Below are 18,460 nucleotides of genomic sequence, written 5' to 3' on the forward strand. Positions count from 1 at the left end.
ATAAGAGTCATTTGGTTTTGAATCAGACTACACTGGTCACGCTTTCTGTTTTTGATTCACTATAAAGAAACTTTTTGTGAGAGTCATGTTTTTGCTGTATGTTTATTTATTTATTTATTTATTCACAGTAAAGAACCGGTTTATAAGAATCGTTAGTTTCATGAATTGGGCTACACTGGTTGTGCATTGTTTTTAATGTATAATAAAGAATCAATTCAGAAGAGTCATTTGGTTTGGGAATCAATATCTTTACCCTACTGTACATTCAAGGATGTTAAGTATTGATACACTGTGTGTAAAACAAGTAAAGAAGTCCTGCCCATATATGTGATCCATTTATACTGTCAGAAACGAGTGTCCAGCCATCTCTTACGCTGAGACTATAGACATGCACTGACTATATTCATTGAAGGTGACTTTGAAATGGCCAAGAGGACAATTTTATTTTTCGTCCTTCATCCATCCCTTGTCATTTTCAATTCAGGAGAACGTCTGGCTGTGTGCCACGCGTTCATCAGAGCTATTTAATCCAAATATGATTATTTAAAAACAGCATTGCCCATATCCTCTCTATTAGGTGCTCGTTTACGCCGTCACTGTCAGATATTAAGCTGTAATATCCGCAAGACTGAGGCCTATCAAAACAGTAATCACAGCTCATTATGGGCATCCATCAGAACCGTGTGACAGGATGAAGGGGCGGGGCTTCGGTTGACCAATCACAGCCCCTGTAGCTCTCCAGTAGCCAATCACAGAGAGCGCCTGGGAGAGATTTTGCATTCAAATCACGCCACATGCACAGCGAAACCTCATTATCATTGGTCGTTTGTGCTCCAGCTTCCAATCAGCTCCAATCTGAGCACGGGAAGCCTTTACATGGCACAGTTTCAAAAAAATAAATGGCTTCTGGAGAGTTACAGAGTCCAGCCAGACGTTCTGGGCGACTTTTGAAAAATGACATTTGGTTTTCATATATCGCCACAGGTCTATTTGAATATGAGACACTTGGTTATGGATTCTTCTGGGTGTATGAATTATAAATACAGTTTAAAATGGTGGGGGAGAGAAAACCTAGTTAGATTTTGAAGAGCTTTTGCCCGTTGCTGCCAAACACAGACTGGCTGTAATTTCCTTTGGCCACGATTGATTGATGGCGTCCCATTGCTGGTGTCTGTCTTAGTCAAAGGCTCGGCATCACGGTGGCAGCTGTTTAATGCCCACCTTTTGTGTTTGTGTTGTTTTTATTTTTTATATTTGTTTATGATTTTTATTATGTTTAATCATTTTGCTATTTTATATTTATTTTAATTTAATATATATTTTTTAACTTGCTGGACATTAGCATATGTAGTATGTACATATAGTTACTCTATTATTATTATTATTTTACAATTATTTATAATTCATAATATTTTTAATTTATATTTGTATAATATATTATATCTGTAAATATTTAGTATGTATAATATGTTACTTTTTATATTTATTTTATTTGTATTTATTTAATCATCATTTAATTTTTCTTCATTTTTTTCTAACTTGCTGGACCTTAGCATGTGTCTGTTACTCTATTATATATTATACAAATTTACAATTATTTACCATTTGTAATATTTTTTATTTATAGTTTATAATATATTTGTAAATATTTAATATGTATAATAATTCTACATATTTATATTTTATTTTTTATTTTTTTATTTATTAAAAAAAATTCTAACTTAGGATGTCTGTTTTTTATTATTTATTTTTTTTACAATTATTTATAGTATATAATATTAACGTAAAATATTTATAGTTTGTAATATTTTATATTTGTAACCTTATTTATTTATTTATTTATTTATTTATAACTAACTAACTAACTAACTAACTTAGTGTCTTTGTTACTCATGACCACTTTTTTTTGTTCTAAACAATTAATTATAATTTATAATATTTATTAATGCATTTATTTATTTATAACTTACTGGCATATGTGTATTTGTTATGGATGGATGGATGGATGATGGATGGATGATGGATGGATGGATGATGGATGGATGATGGATGGATGGATGGATGGATGGATTGATGGATTGATTGATTGATTGATTGATTGATTACTGGTCACCTGTCTTGGTTACTTGGTTACTGAATTTGAGGCCCTTGATTCTGGATGTTCAGCTTCTAATGGCAGGGGAGAGTAAACCCAGTTAGTTGTTAAAGAGCGTTTGCTGGTTTCTGCCAAGCACAGACTGGCTGTGATTTCCTCTGGCCGTGACTGATGGACTGATGGACTGATGGATGGCATCATTTCAGTGTCCCGCTGCAGGTGTCCGTCTCAGTTAAAGCAGGACGGCGTTCTCTTCGCTCGGGCGTTTGCTCTCGGCCCTCACCGCGACTCCTCTTCCGCGTCGTGCCTTTAATGAATGCTTGATTGCGGCACAGATTACACATGACATCTATCTGTGTCACTGCATCCTCCCCTGTGATTGGCCGACGAGGCCAATAGCTGGAAGGTGTCGAGAAACACCCCATTTATCTTGGTGTTAAAGCTATTTTCATAACACTATCTCGCTCAAATGATGTGTTACTTACAAACCCCCGTGATATAAATCTATATGATTATGATCCATATCCCACACTGCTATTTGTACAAATGCAATATATCAAAAGACTGATCTGTCATGACGTCTTATTGCTTTTCATGACGGTGTATCTGCCCTTAATGTCCTTATGAAATGACCTCTCTGGCAAGCAAGCTGGTATTGTAAAGAAATGCGTCTTGAGAGGAATATTAGCATGAATTATGTTGTTAGCAAGATATTGAACTGAAACTCAACAAGCGCCAAATCTGAGTGAACTTAGTCATGTTTTACTAAGAGACATAGACGAGCTTATAAATTAAAATACAGAAGATAATACAGTTTTATGGCTAGTAATAAATAATACTTTTTTTTTTATTCCTAATTTATAATGTTTCAATTTAATTATTAAAATAAATATAATTATTCATGATTATTGTGATTTAAAAAAATATTTATTTGTTATTTTATTTATTTATTTATTTATTTATTTATTTATTTATTTATTTATTTATTATATTTTTTTCTAACGTACTCCCCAGTGAACAAAAATGCAACATATTTATTAATAATAAATATGATTATTGTTTTTTATATATTTATATATTTTATTTATTTATTATTTTACATTATTTTTTATAACTTACTCACCATTGAATAATGGAAAATACTATATAATAATGCAAAATACAGTTTTATGACCAGTAATATAGGCTACTTGTATAATCATGAATAATACACACATTTTTAAATAAAATCCAAATTAATATTTATTGCATCTATTTATATGTGTTCATTTTATTATTTAATTAAAAAAAAACTTATCATTGGCAAAAAGTTGAGCTTAAGCATGTGTGTCTATGTTATTCACATACATTTTTTATAATCTAATAATTTATAATAAATTGTGGCTTTATTATTTTATATTACATTTTATTGTTTTATTTAATATTTATTTTGTTTCTAACTTAATGGCAATACTGGAATTTAGTGTGTGTGTATTTTATTGCATGCTTTTAAAATAACTAGTTACTTTTTAATATTCATAATATTTTATGCTTACTGTACATTTGTATTTATTTATATATTTATTTCTAACTTGCTGGCAAACATGTAGTTGTGTACGTGTCTTTGTTACTCACGTATGCCCGGTGTGTTTTTGCATATAGTGAGGTCGTCGACTGTGTCCGTCTCTTGTAGCCTCCTCCCGCTGTTAGCAATGTCAGACGCGCGTCCAGGAGTTAGCGGAGAGCTAAACAAGGGCGATTAAAGGACGGTGTGTAAGGCCTGGTCAAACTGAGCCATAATAAATCCTACAAGGGAACATAACAATATCACTCGACAGGAGACATGCGATCTGAGCTTATAATGTAATGCGTTTCATAAGCATAAGATGCATTACCATTGGGTTAAACAGTTGATTATTTAATTATATATAACTTAGTAATGCATGAATCAGAAGTAGGTCTGTCAATCAACTGAAAATTATAGTCAAATTAATTATATGATATGCTGATTATTTCATCATTCCAGTTTTAACCAGGCACTAAACGCGCTGAATTAACGCCGTGAATGTTTAATTAAAGTCATTGTCATTCTTTCCGGCACAAACACGTCTCCTTTATATGTAAATTAAGCTCATTATAGATTATAGCACCTTATTCACAGACGTCTGTGCTGTTCGACTGGGGCAATTAAAGTATGCTAGAGCACACTGAATCAATATTTATTGATAGATTTATCAAAGATATTAAATTACTGTTGCAGATGAAAACATTGAATAGACATAAAATTACAAATTAATGTCTTGGGTAAAAAAAAAAAAACAATAAAAAAAAAACAGACAAATTTATTGTCACTTTTTTTCTTTAATTAATGATTGTTATGTTAATAAATGTTATGTTGTGTGTGTGTACCCTGTGTTGAAGTTGGCTGGTATACAGTGTTAAAAGAGAAGCTAAAAACAGAATATATATATATAAACTGTCCTTAACACTTTTTTTATATGATTAAAATATACTGGTGGTTATATATTTAAGACAGGCTTATTATAATTGTAACCAATATATTGTCAATATAATTCAATTATCAGTATAAGTACAATTTAATTATGCAATTATTATAGTGATCAATTTAATGTAATTATTTCATTTTCAATAAATATGAAAAAAATCTAATTAACAATACTTGATATATTTAAAAATATTTTATTAATGTGTTCTAATTTTATATATATATATATAAATGATGATGAAATACTGGAAATATTATAGCTTATAATAATTATAATTATTATTAATAATTTCTTAAATGATGTTTGCCAATCTTATATCAAAATATAACAGAATCCTGTGTCTATTAACCAACATTTGTACATTTTAATTCATTTCTCCAATGTTTCAAAGCATCTTGGGTGTTAGTATTATCTCTCGTGTGATTTAGTAATTACTAGTAATTTAGAATTTTTACTTTACAAATTACAGACATGGCAGATTCACGCGGGATTAAGATCACAGACCTCTGCAATTATTACAAATGACTAGAGGTCACCAGGTAATACTAATCCCGTGTGGATATAGTGCAGGCTTTCACACACCGAGAGCTGCTGGGTTAAAGATGGCCGTCACATTCACCCTCGCTGGTTTGATGTCGACACACGTGAGCTTGTTGTCTCCTGATGGCTCAGAGTCTGGTCTGATGTTGCTAACACCTGGTCTGGGCTGGCCCTCTCCACGGGCTGGCCTGTTCTGTGTTTCCTAGAGCCAGGCATTGGCCCACTACAAAGGCACCAAACACGCCAAGAAGCTGAAATCCTTGGACGCGCCGAAAAGCCTCAAACACAAGAGTTCGCCGATCAGCAGGGAAAACACCGACAAGGATCCTCCTAAGAGCCTTTCTCCCTCGACCGGACACACTGACGGAAAAGGTAAGAGAAGAGGTTGAACTCACTGTCACTGCTGCTCATGCTTGATGAAGAAATATTAAACTGTTGAACGATGACTCAAATCTCGTGGCTTGAAGCAAAACGCGTTGTTTCTTTTTTAAAGTGAGCATTTGCTTTTTTTAATTTATTTCAGGTTTATTTAAAAGGGACAATGCACACTAATAGTACATAAATAAATGTATAGTGTGCCAGAATTACATCTGCTGTCCCTGAACAGATCTTAATATGTCACACCTAAAATAAAAGGATTGAAATAGTACATACAGGTCAATATGAATTTAATGATTGGCGGATGATAAAACAGCAAAAAAATTAATAATAATAATTAAAGACTTAAGGTGCATCACATTTAGCGTTGTTCAGGTCGCAGGTAAAAAATTAAGTTGTTGCAATGATTTTGCATGCAATCTTTCAGCAAAAAAACGTGTCTCATTGGAGTCAAAATGATGATTTGTATAAGGAGCTGTATTTAATTGCACACAAAAAAAAATGCATGTTGCAATGCATTTTTTTAATACATTTTTCAAAGATTTATTGACAGTAAAATGGCAAAATAAACAGACTTAATTTGGTAAAGGTTGGCAAAATTTCGCAGGTGACAAGAAAGCGTGACTGGATGTGATGAAATACAATGAGTGATAAAACATAAAATAAACATCCAAAGCTATTCTGCTGGTTAGTGAACCAACCAAGCAGGAATAAATCATCAAAATGATGATTCGTATAGTAAAAAATCTGGCAAAATACAAAGCTGTATTTAATTGCAGCAACAAAACAAAAAAATTAATTGCAAAATTGCAACGTACTAAATGCGAACAACTCATCCAAAGCTGTGCAGTCGCAACCAAACCAACCTAAACAACTGCTGTCCAAACAGTCTCTTAATAATGGACAATTTTATACTATTGACGTTTTACTAAGCTTTGCTAAGTTACGAATCTCCAGCCATGCAGAACACAAGCTTGAATCTGAAAGGAAATTTGCATAGGAAAATTTCTATTGCACAGGAACGTCCATCAGGCGAAATTCTTGCGCCAATTTGCGCTGAAATGACTGGATTTTGCTCAGGAAATTGAACGGAGCAATGTTAACCGTGAGCACTCCTTCACATCGAGTCAAATCTAAAGATCAGCAGCCGGTTGCATGAAACACCTGAGGCTGAGAAAACAGTTCTGCCGTGACTGAGGGTTTTCTTACTGTAACTGACGGGGTTTCTTGCATCTGCTCCCAGAATATCAGAAACTTGAGTCACCCAGAACGGGCAAGCATCAAAACGGCGCGTTTTGCACGAGCAAAAGACCACTCCGAGAAATGTACGAATCTGTTTGAGTTCTGCTATTTATCGCTGTTTTGTGGTACAGAGGAAACATTCATCATATTTCCCTGGACAAGAGTTGACCTCCTCCTCTATTTCTGTCTCAAAGATCTCTGTCTGAACTGGAAACAAGAAATATGTTCCAAGAAGCGGCTTAAAGGCCATAATTTCTGTCCTCTCAGTAATATAGTTGATATTGCACCAGCACAGTACTTCATATTCATGTGCGCCGGTGGAAAATAGCCTGACGCTCACTTCAGGTTCTGGTTTTCATTGACCTCTCCTGGTCTTGATGTTCTTCCCCAGTGCAGTGAGGTTATATATCGCTCTCGTGGTTCATTATGACTCGTACTGTTTCAGATGATCCAAAGTGTGTGTGTGTGTGTGTGTGTTGGGGATCCAGGGGTTGGCTATATTCTCTGCAGGATCACAGCTGGATCAGGCGGCTGGAGTTTAATTGCACAAAATTGTGTACGCAAGCACATTGTGAGATTAGGTGCACTCAACACATGTCTGGAACCTGTTCTGGAACCAATAATTTACTCCACTTCTTTTCTTTTTTTTTTTTTGTTCTGCTTGTTTAAGCCCAGCAGTCAAGTTCGCCCAATAAAAAAGTCTATTTGTACTCGAACACCTGGTGTAATGTAATTTACGGCTCTTTAAAGCAAAAGTGTAGCCTGAAGTCAGGTTTGTCTTATAAAGCAAAGCCTCGTCTCGATGAGCCGGATGAAATGCCTTTGGTTAGACTCGTAGATGCAACAATAAACACATAAACACAAAAGATGCGCTGGGGTCAGCAGTTTGTGTGTTGTGCAATTCATAATAACATGTTTCTGTCACCAGGAGTTGTTCTTGTCAACACTCTGGGGTGAATTCACTAAACCGTTGCAACAGGTAAAAAAATACTGCAGAAACAAAGGATTTAATTAAGCTTTTTTTTTTTTTTTTTTTTTTGTGAAAAATATTAGAATATTTTTATCCTTTTTGTTTTACTGTAATGAAGTCAAAATGACGACTCGTATACAGTAGTGGTCAAACGTGAAGTCCGGCCTTGGAAAAGTGACATCTTCACCCATAATTCAAATGTAAGTTAACATTTATTAAACATTTTGTCAGCATATTGCGTAGTTGTGCTTGGAGTCGATTGTTTTGTTTGTGAAAATAACGCAATGAAACATGACAAATTGTGCTGACATCATTTCTGGCCAGGCTGTCATACAAACAAATTGTGAACGCATGCAAAAACAAGAGAGAACCAACACAATATTAATTACTGATTATGTTGTAGTCAATGGATGATTTTTCATCTAAGCTTTTTGTTTTTCTGTGCATTAAAATAAAACCTGCAGCTGCAGGATCTTTTTCTGCCAAGTCATTTTATCAGATAAATACCTTGTTTTAAAGTGTTTTGTTCTTCCCTCATATTTGAAAAAAAAAAAAAAACATCATAAAGGCCACTTTTGGCCACTTTTATGTGTATCACATTTTTTAGCATTTATTATTTCTTTGCATACATTGTTTTTTTGTTTTGTTTGGTACAGTTTTGTATTTTGCTTCATTATTATCCAGTTTAAACAGGCACTAAATGTTGATAAACTGTATTTAAATAAAGTAATTTTTATTCTTTCTAGTGCCAACATGCCTCCTTTCCAATGAGGCTCATTGTTGATTGTGCCTTAATCATAAAGCAATCACAGTAAAGTACATTAGATTATGATAATGTGCATCCACTCTTTACTACTCAGAACCGTGCAAGATTGGGATTTGCAGCGAGCCCGCTGCAGGTTTTGTGTGTATACATTACCTAATTTGCATAAATGCGTTGCTAAAACAACTCGTGCACCACGTGCAAATAAATAGCGCTATCAGCAGGAGCAATTCATTTTAGTCAATTCTCCACTTTGGATCTCCGGAATGGAAACGCAGGGATCGGTGACCTACCTCTGCCGTTATCAGGAAACTAATCGAGCCGGTGTATTGTTTGCATTAATAAGGCTCGCGAATAAAGAAAGGCACCGTGACCCAGTTGAGTACGTGATCACGCAGGGCCAGAAAACCTCCCGATAAATCACGGCACATCACACAGAACGCAGCACAACACCCGACCGATTCGCAGAGTTTGCGGCGAGCCGGGCGTTTGTTTGTCAAAATGCCACTCGGTAATGAATATTAATGTGCGGAGATGTCAGAGAGATGAATTGTGGGGGCGGCTGAAAGCTGCATTATCTCCAGTTTATTTGCCGCATGTAATGAATAGCAGAAGCTCAGACACTAATAGATCGGCTTCAGAGAGCAGAAAGAAGCGCTGGAGATACTTTAATGCGTTTAATTCAAGGTTGTTTTTTTTTTTTTTCATTAAATAACAGTCAGGATTGGGAAGTGAATAATGTGTGGGAAGAGAACATGTATGCATTTGACTATGTTTTGGAGTTGTTTGTTATATTCCACGTTGATGCTTCTTCATTCTTAGTGAATCTCTTGGCTTGGGGCTTGTCTATATACTTTAGCATGCAAATTATTTTGGACCTCGCAGTAAACGCAGTCTGCAGGTCGTACAGGTCTGGGTGTATTTGAGAATAAAAGTAAAAAATCTTTTTAATTTTTTTATTTAAATGTATTCATTCTTCACTGTAAGGTTTAAAGTTCATTTATACAAACTTACACTATATATATATATATATATAGGTTGGTCTGAGTATTTCAGAAACTGCTGATCTACTGGGATTTTCATGCACAATCATAGAGAATGGTTTGCATACCAATGTTATGGTTCTAGTAACAGTAACTCAAATAACCACTTGTTACATCCGAGGTCTGCAGAAGAGCATCTCTGAACACACAACACGTCAAACCTTGAAGCAGAAGAACTACAGTAGCTGAAAACACACACCAGTGACACTCCTGTCAGATGAGAACAACAAACTGAGGATACGATTCACACACACTCACCAAAACTGGACAATAGAGGATTGGAGAAACGTCGCCTGTTCTGATGAGTGTCGATTTCTGCTGCGATATTCAGATGATAGAGTCAGAGTTTGGCGTGAACAACATGAAAGTATGGATCTGTCCTGTCTTATATCTGCGGATCAGGCTGCTGGTGCTTTAACGGTGTGTTATATGTTTTCTTGGCACACTTTGTGCCTCTTAGTACCAATTGAGCATCGATAAAACGCCCTGAGTATTGTCCATCACTTTATGACCACAGTGTATCTTCTGATGGCTACTTACAGCACAAACCTCAATCATCTCAGACTGGTTTCTTGATCATGACAGTGGGTTCACTAAACTCAAACGGCCTCCACAGTCTCCAGATCTCGATACAGCAGGTTTGGGATGTGGAGGAACGGGAGATTCACATCATGGATGAGCAGCAGTAAATCTGCAGTAACTGCATTGTGTGTGTGTGTGTGTGTGTGTGTGTGTGTTGTGGTAGATTTTTGGGTCTCGTCTACAATCGACGTCCCCTAACGTCTGCAGTCGACATTTAGTCTATACTCCAGCGAGTCTACAGTCGATTTCAGCTGAGTCTAATCCTATACACATCGACGTCGGCTGGGTGCTAATACCTGTTCCCTTAACTAGCTTACTTCCTGCGCAGGAATAATCGACAAACAGACCTCAGCAAATATCCTCTAAATGCTTTAATCATGGCCGGAGGATCTCTCGAGCAGTTCTCAGAGAATCTCCCCCAAGAAGAAGCAAGGCCAGAGGATCTCAGATAAATTCCAGTGAGAATCCCACCAGCTAACACGAATACAACAGTTTTTATAGAATAGGGAGGTATGGCAAAATGACATGAATTTGCAAACCCTTCTGTTACTAGGTAAAGCAAACTTTGTTTTAATGATTACTTCATTGTTACACTGTAAAAAATTTGTAACACTCCCAAATCAAAAATTTCAATTGACCGATAACATCTACATTTTTCAATTGGCCCAAGTGAAATTCTGTAAATTCTAAAATTAAATGTACAGATTTTCACTTGGGCCAATTGAAAAATTTAGATGTTATCGGTCAATTGAAATTTTTGATTTGGGAGGGTTACAATTTTTTTACAGTGTAATCACAAGGTTCAAATTTAGTCATCTGTCTAGTTTCATTTCCCATATTTGTTATTTATACACTCACACAACCAAAGTAAAAGGGGTATGGCAACACAACATACAACATTCAAAAACACAGAACAGAACGTTTTAGTACATGGTGTTTCAAAGTGTTAGCATGTTAGGCCTAAAAAAGGTTAGATGTTAGAAACATTTTTAGTTTAATATACAGTTTACTATTTTATTAATTAAAAAACCTATCACAGTGTAAATAATTAACCTTAAGAATAATACTTTAACGTCCCCTGTATCAATAATTTTATCCCTTAAAACTCATCTTTGATCACAAAAATTACAAATAAGTTTTTTTTCCTTGAAAAAAGTTTTTGAGACTGTCTTTGGTTCACTGCAGTTTTAAGGAGGAAATACTCAGCAATGGTGTCGACTTATGAATGTGCACATGGTTTGTCTTAAAGCACATTAAAAACACCACATAGACATATAAACAACATTAAAAACTGGATTTTCACCACAGGGGGACTTTAAAACTTTGGGAAGCAACAAAAGACATCCTGCTCTTCTGAATTTGCATGCATGAGAAGCTGCGTAGCTTGTTTTGTGAAGTCACTGAAAAAGTGCTTTACATTGTTATAGTTATTAGTAGTAGTAGTAGCAGTAGCCTAAAGGTAATAGCAGCTTTGTCGAATATTATATTATAAATAAGTGAAGCATTATTGAGAGTAAAAGCTAGTTTACTTCCTTTTCCCTACTGCATCTAGAAAAATCAAGGCAAGAAAATCCAGATATAGCGAGGCCACAGACTTATAATAGAAAAATGCAGCAAAAGTAAGACCTTGTCAAAGCTGAAAATAACATCTAATCAGTGAGACGGCAGCTCTGTCTGAGAGTTCGGTCACGGTGCCGTCCTGTGATCTGAGGCTCGAGATGGACAGAGAGAGAGAGAGAGATGAGAAGATGAGTCAGCAGTGTGTGTGTGTGTGTGTGTGTGACGGAGATGCCTCCATCTCTCTGTTCCAGTCCAGTGCCGTAGGAAATGTACCCTGATATTAGCTATTAAAGTGCGGATTGTCAGGGGAGGGACGCCTGAGCTGCACAATACAGGAGAAGAGGAGAAGAATCACGTGATTCCCGAGGAAGAGACCCGCGTCTAGAGACGTATTCGGGCGGGACTCGTGTTCCCGGAGGACGGTAGAGAAAATTGGGTAACACTTTTTTTTACAGTGTCCTTGTTGCATATGTTACATGTACTTACCGTAGTAATAACAGTAAACTATGCATAATTACATGCAACTAACCCTCAACCAAATCCTAATCCTACCCTAACCCTATAGTAAGTACATGTAGTTGCTTAATATTACTCTGTACTTAAATATATAATTACACTGTAACAATGACACCTTAAAATAAAGTGTAACCGAAAATTGTTTCACAGCACTTGAACGGCACCAAAGTCGGAAATACGAGTCGGAAACTCAGGATTTTCTTTAAGAGTTTGGGGCGTGTCTGAGAAAATTATATAGTATACCTCAATACTTAAAGGTATAGCAGTGATATTGTCAGGCTTTTCTGTTTACAACGAAGTAAGCTAATTGCCTGCACAAAGTATAATAGCATTGTAATATAACAATACGTAACGATAAAGTTTAAAGCGGCTTCATAAGTTAATTAAAAACATAAAGCAAAACACTCATTTTCTAGAAGTGTAGAGTTAAAAACCTTGCTGTATATTTGTGTAGTTAACTAAGAGATGGTCAACCGCCATCTTACTCTGATAAAACACAACTTCCCAAATCAAAAATATGAACTTCCCAGGAGGACTTGAATGCATCATATAATACTTTGTGATTTGAATCCAATACGAATCTACCATTCCTGTTTCTCTCACACAACCCACATTGCATTGCAAATTTCCTACTGTTTTTCAGCAAACTCAAACTCCTCTGGGAAACTGAGTCCTGTCCGAATGCGAATGTCCGCGATAGCCGATATTATATTATGCTAATGCTTCTCCTCATGTGTTTTTTGACCGTATGTGCACCAATCTTCCGCATGTTTTCATTTCAGTATGAAATTAATAGAGGCAAATCCCAGAAACTACTAAATCCCCTTTCAGACGGTCATTGTTTCTGATTTCTGGGACGTAAGATATTTCAACATTTACTGAGGTTAGTCTCTGATTTTCTTGCCGTTCGAATCCAAAAGGTCTCTGGTTTTCATCACCCACGTAAAAATATGGACTCTGCTATATTTAGAAAGATTATTAGAACTATATATTTACCTTTATAGTTATCATCCTTGGTCCTTCAGTCTGTGAAAGAGCAGTGTACATTTCTTTTGGGAAGAGAGAATTCCAGTCATCAGAAAACCTGATGTGTTTTTCTCAGCGTCTTCACTCAGCCTTTCATACGCACCGGACTGGAAAAAAACCTTACAAACACACAATTACAGTCAGCAAGAGCTGCGGAAAAAAACACAGGTCCACAGATTTTCTTTTTATATTTTTGAAAGAAGTCTCTTCTGCTCACTAAGGCTGCATTTATTTGATAAAAACACAGTAAAAACAGTAATATTGTGAAATATTATTACAATTTAAAATAGCTGTTTTTATATGCGAATATATGTTAAAATATACTTTATTTCTGTGATAAAAGCTGAATGTTCAGCATCATTACTCCAGTCTTCAGTGTCACATGATCATTCAGAAATCACTCTAATATGATGATTTGATGCTCAAGAAATATTTATGATTATTATCAATGTTGGAAACCATTGTGCTGATTCAGATCTTCTGGGGGGAAATAGAGATACATTTTTTCAGGATTTTTGATGGATGGATGGATGGATGGATGGATGGATGGATGGATGGATGGATGGATGGATGGATGGATAGATGGATAAATGGATGGATGGATGGATGGATAAATGGATAGATAGATGGATAAATGGATGGATGGATGGATAAATGGATGGATGGATGGATGGATGGATCAATGGATGGATGGATGGATGGATGGATGGATAGATGGATAAATGGATAGATAGATGGATAAATGGATGGATGGATGGATGGATGGATGGATGGATAAATGGATAGATAGATGGATAAATGGATGGATGGATGGATGGATGGATGGATGGATGGATAAATGGATGGATGGATGGATGGATAGATGGATGGATGGATGGATGGATGGATGGATGGATGGATGGATAAATGGGTAGATAGATGGATGAATGGATGGATGGATGGATGGATGGATAAATGGATGGATGGATGGATGGATGGATAGATGGATGGATGGATGGATGGATAGATAGATGATGGATGGATGGATGGATGGATAGATGGATGGATGGATGGATAGATAGATGGATAAATGGATGGATGGATAAATGGATGGATGGATGGATGGATGGATGGATGGATAAATGGATGGATGGATGGATGGATGGATGGATGGATGGATGGATGGATGGATGGATGGATGGATAAATGGATGGATGGATAGATGATAAATGGATGGATGGATGGATGGATAGATAGATGGATAAATGGATGGATGGATGGATAGATAGATGGATAAATAGATGGATAAATGGATGGATGGATGGATGGATGGATGGATGGATGGATAGATAGATAGATAGATAGATAGATAGATAGATAGATAGATAGATAGATAGATAGATGGATAAATGGATGGATGGATGGATGGATGGATGGATAGATAGATGGATAAATGGATGGATGGATGGATAGATAGATAGATGGATAAATGGATGGATGGATGGATGGATGCAGCATTCATTGAAAAAAAATCCTCACTTTATTTAATCAAGGCTGAGGCTTCATGTGACAAACTTGTGTGAAAGTATCAGTTTTCATTGAAGTTCAGTCCCAGAGATTAAACCTGTCTCTCTGTCCTATCCGGCCGTGACCGCTTTGAGCGGAAGGACATTTGTTGATTACACCATAAAACTTCATGTGCCCAAAATCCCAATCGTACATGAAACATCAAATAACTTGAGATTGTCCGTGACTTTGAGTGTCGTGTCACACACCAGGTGTGTGTTCAGTGTGGGCAGATAAATTGCTTGCCATGAGAAACCTGTGGTGTCGCGTTGCTTTGGACGCAGCGGCACAAATGACCTCCTTCAATAGTGTTTCACAGCGGCTATCACTCCGTATAAAATATGGCAAATTTCTGAACGAGATATTTAGGGCAATTAATAAAAAAGCATAGGTCTGACAGGAATGTGTGGCCCTCTGGGACTGATTTCACAAGTCAGTGTGATTCATAATGGAGCGTAATCATTATAATTAGAGGGCTTAATCCAGCATCATGGTGAAAATGTAATCAGAACTCGAGGGAACTTTCTGATTAGTTGGTATAATAACGAGGGTAGAAGGATTATTGAGACGTGAGCTTATTACTGCCTGTAATTAAAGAGCAGAGATTGCCAGAGCGTTCAGCTATATCAGGAAGAGTGATAGAATGATGCTTTGAACGGCATGATGTAGGACCTCTTTGGGTTATGTGTCATTCTTCACTGGGTTACACACACACACACACACACACACACACTGCCGTTCAAAAGTTTGGGATTGGTACGATTTTTAATGTTTTTAAAGAAGTCTCTTATGTTCACCAAGGCTGCATTTATTTGATAAAAAAAATAATAATAAAAAAATGATGATATATTATTATAATTTAAAACAGCTGTTTTCTATGTGAATATATAGTAATGTGTAATTTATTCCTGTGATCAAAGCTGAATGTTCAGCATCATTACTCCAGTCTTCAGTGTCACATGATCCTTCACAAATCACTCTAATATGATGATTTGATGCTCAAGAAACATTTCTGATTATTATCAATGTTGAAAGCCATTTTTTTTCAGGATTCTTTGATGAATAGAAAGTTCAAAAGAACAGCATTTATCTGAAATAGAAAGCTTTTGCAACATTAAACACTACCCTTCAAAAGTTTGGGGTCAGTAAGAATTTCAAAAAGAAATCAATAGTTTTATTCAGCAAGGACGGATTAAATTGATCAAAAGTTACAGTAAGGACATTTATAATGTTACAAAAGATTCTATTTCAAATAAATGAAAAAGAACTTTCTATTCATCAAAGAATCCTGAAAAAAATATATATAAAAAAAATAGTCCACACCTGTTTTCAATAATAATGAATGTCTTTTGAGCCTTTGTAAGTGGGAGAGACTTCTTTTAAAGCCATTACAAATCTTACCGATCCCAAACTTTTGAAAGGCAGTGTATATGCATTATTTTATGCAATGCCGTTCAGGAGTTAAAGGGATACTCCACTTTTTTGGGAAATAGGCTCATTTTACAACTCCCCCAGAGTTAAACAGTTGAGTTTTACCGTTTTCGAATCCATTCAGCCGATCTCCGGGTCTGGCGGTACCACTTTTAGCATAGCTTAGCATAGATCATTGAATCGGACAGGACCATTAGCATCTCTCTCTTAAAAATGATTGATATTTTTCCTATTTAAAACTTGACTCTTCTGTAGTTACATCGTGTACTAAGACCGACGGAAAATGAAAAGTTGCGATTTTCTAGGCTGATATGGCTAGGAACTATACTCTCATTCCTGCATAATAATCATGAAACTTTGCTGCCGTACCATGAGTCCAGCAGGCGTAATGATATGACGCAGCGCCTGAAAATAGTCCCCACCTCGGTAACTTCCAACGTGACTATTTACATATTTATTTATTTTAGAAAATGGCCGATCGTTTCGCTAGATAAGACCCTTATTTCTCGACTGGGATCGTGTCGAGACTTTGAAGCTGCATTGAGACGGACATTTGAACCTTCTTTGAACATTGGTATAGTCGGTTGCCATTGAAGTCCATTCTGTGTAGAAAAATCCTGGAATGTTTTCCTCAAAAACCTTCATTTCTTTTCGACTGAAGAAAGAAAGACATGGATATCTTAGATGACATTGGGGTGAGTAAATTATCAGCAAAAATTCTTTTGAAAGTGAACTAATCCTTTAAGTGTGTCCAGAAGTGTCGCAGAATGATTATTGACATGAAAATGAACTACGTGGAATCAGGAAGCTGTTCTGTCACCGGGAGAGAGCCGAGTGATCAAGGCCATTAATGAGGGATCATTGATCTCTTTGTCTTTTTCCTTGGTTCGTGGTCTATCTGTGTCTCTTTCTCCTTGTTTTGGCTCACAGGTCAGCGCACCGCGGCTGTAGATCATCCCCACACTGACAGACAATCAAAGCCGTCTGTACTCTCTCAAATTACACTTTAATGACTTATTTTCACACACAAATGGTGCTCAGATTGATCACACATCGTAGTTTGGGTTGTGCCGGACTTCCAGTGATCCGGGATTCAGGAAAACGAGGCTAATGCTCAGGTCAGCGCCTCATTTACTCTTTATCTGTCTTTCAAGGTGAATCTCCATAGAAACCGCAAATGACTTTGTGGGCTTTTTGACATTAGCAGTAAACTGATTAATTCTGCGCAGAGACGTTTTAAATTGCCTCTTCATGACCTAAATTCTTTTAAATCAAGGAGGACCTGTTATGCTTTTTTAGTGTGTAATGTTGCTGTTTGAGCATGAAAAAGCTCTGAGTTCTTCTCTATATCAGTGTCAGTGTTTCTGAACTCCCTGAAACGCCTCCATTGTAGTCTTGAGTTTCTTCCGGGAACGAACAACATCACAATATTCCTCATTTAAATAATTAATACGCAGAATAAAGGGGCGGGGCCTGGTTGAGTTAGTTAGTAGTGTGTTAAACTGGCGGTTATGGTAAGGGGCGGGACATTTCCCAAACACACTCGACCAATCACAACACACTGATCCAGCCGACCAATAAGAGCACAGTGTGCTTTTCAGAAGGCGGGGCATATTTTGCTGTCAGTCAATTTTCATCAACCTATTTTCATCAAGTATTACGCACGTCTTTCTATTGCATTATCCTCTTTGATTGTAGAAACTTGCAGTTTACAGTACAGTACAGTATTCACACACAAATGACTCATTTGAACCGGTTATTTTCATAGTCTGTCAAAAATACATTATTTTGGATCCCAATCTCTTCTTGTCCGAAATGTGACCTCAAATAGTGTTTTGTTTGTTTAATGTATAATTATGACAAATTATCTGAAGGGTTTCCTCAAAGTACCAACATGAATCATTATGAAACTGGAGTCATTAAGTGGAATATGATTCATAATTAGTTAAATTACTTGTGATTCACACTCCTATTGAAGACAGGACAATTCTTTCCAGATGATGGGCTCTTTCATAATCACAAACATCTTGGCACCATATGTGTGTTGGCACACACACACACACACACACACACACACACACACACACACACACACACACACACACACACACATATATACAGTACCAGTCAAAAGTTTGGAAACATTACTATTTTTAATGTTTTTGAAAGAAGTCTCTTATGCTCATCAAGCCTGCAGTTAAAAAAAAAAAAAAAAAAAAAAAAAACAGTAATATTATGAAATATTATTACAATTTAAAATAATGGTTCTCTTTTTTAATATAC

At 36.2% G+C, this 18,460-nt stretch overlaps 1 protein-coding gene across 4 annotated transcripts in view; it reads left to right on the forward strand.

The window, feature by feature from the left end:
* Positions 1-18,460, forward strand: part of znf385d (zinc finger protein 385D) — a 74,782-nt gene that overhangs the window by 41,231 nt on the left and 15,091 nt on the right. For all 4 annotated transcript variants that reach the window (XM_084385479.1, XM_084385481.1, XM_084385480.1 and 1 more), the window contains exon 4: positions 5,328-5,493. In XM_084385479.1, coding sequence (XP_084241605.1) covers positions 5,328-5,493 — 166 coding nt within the window. The remainder of the gene's footprint in view (positions 1-5,327; positions 5,494-18,460) is intronic.

The sequence above is a fragment of the Rutilus rutilus genome (genome assembly GCF_951802725.1).
Source record: "Rutilus rutilus genome assembly, chromosome: 17".
NCBI lineage: Eukaryota > Metazoa > Chordata > Actinopteri > Cypriniformes > Leuciscidae > Rutilus > Rutilus rutilus.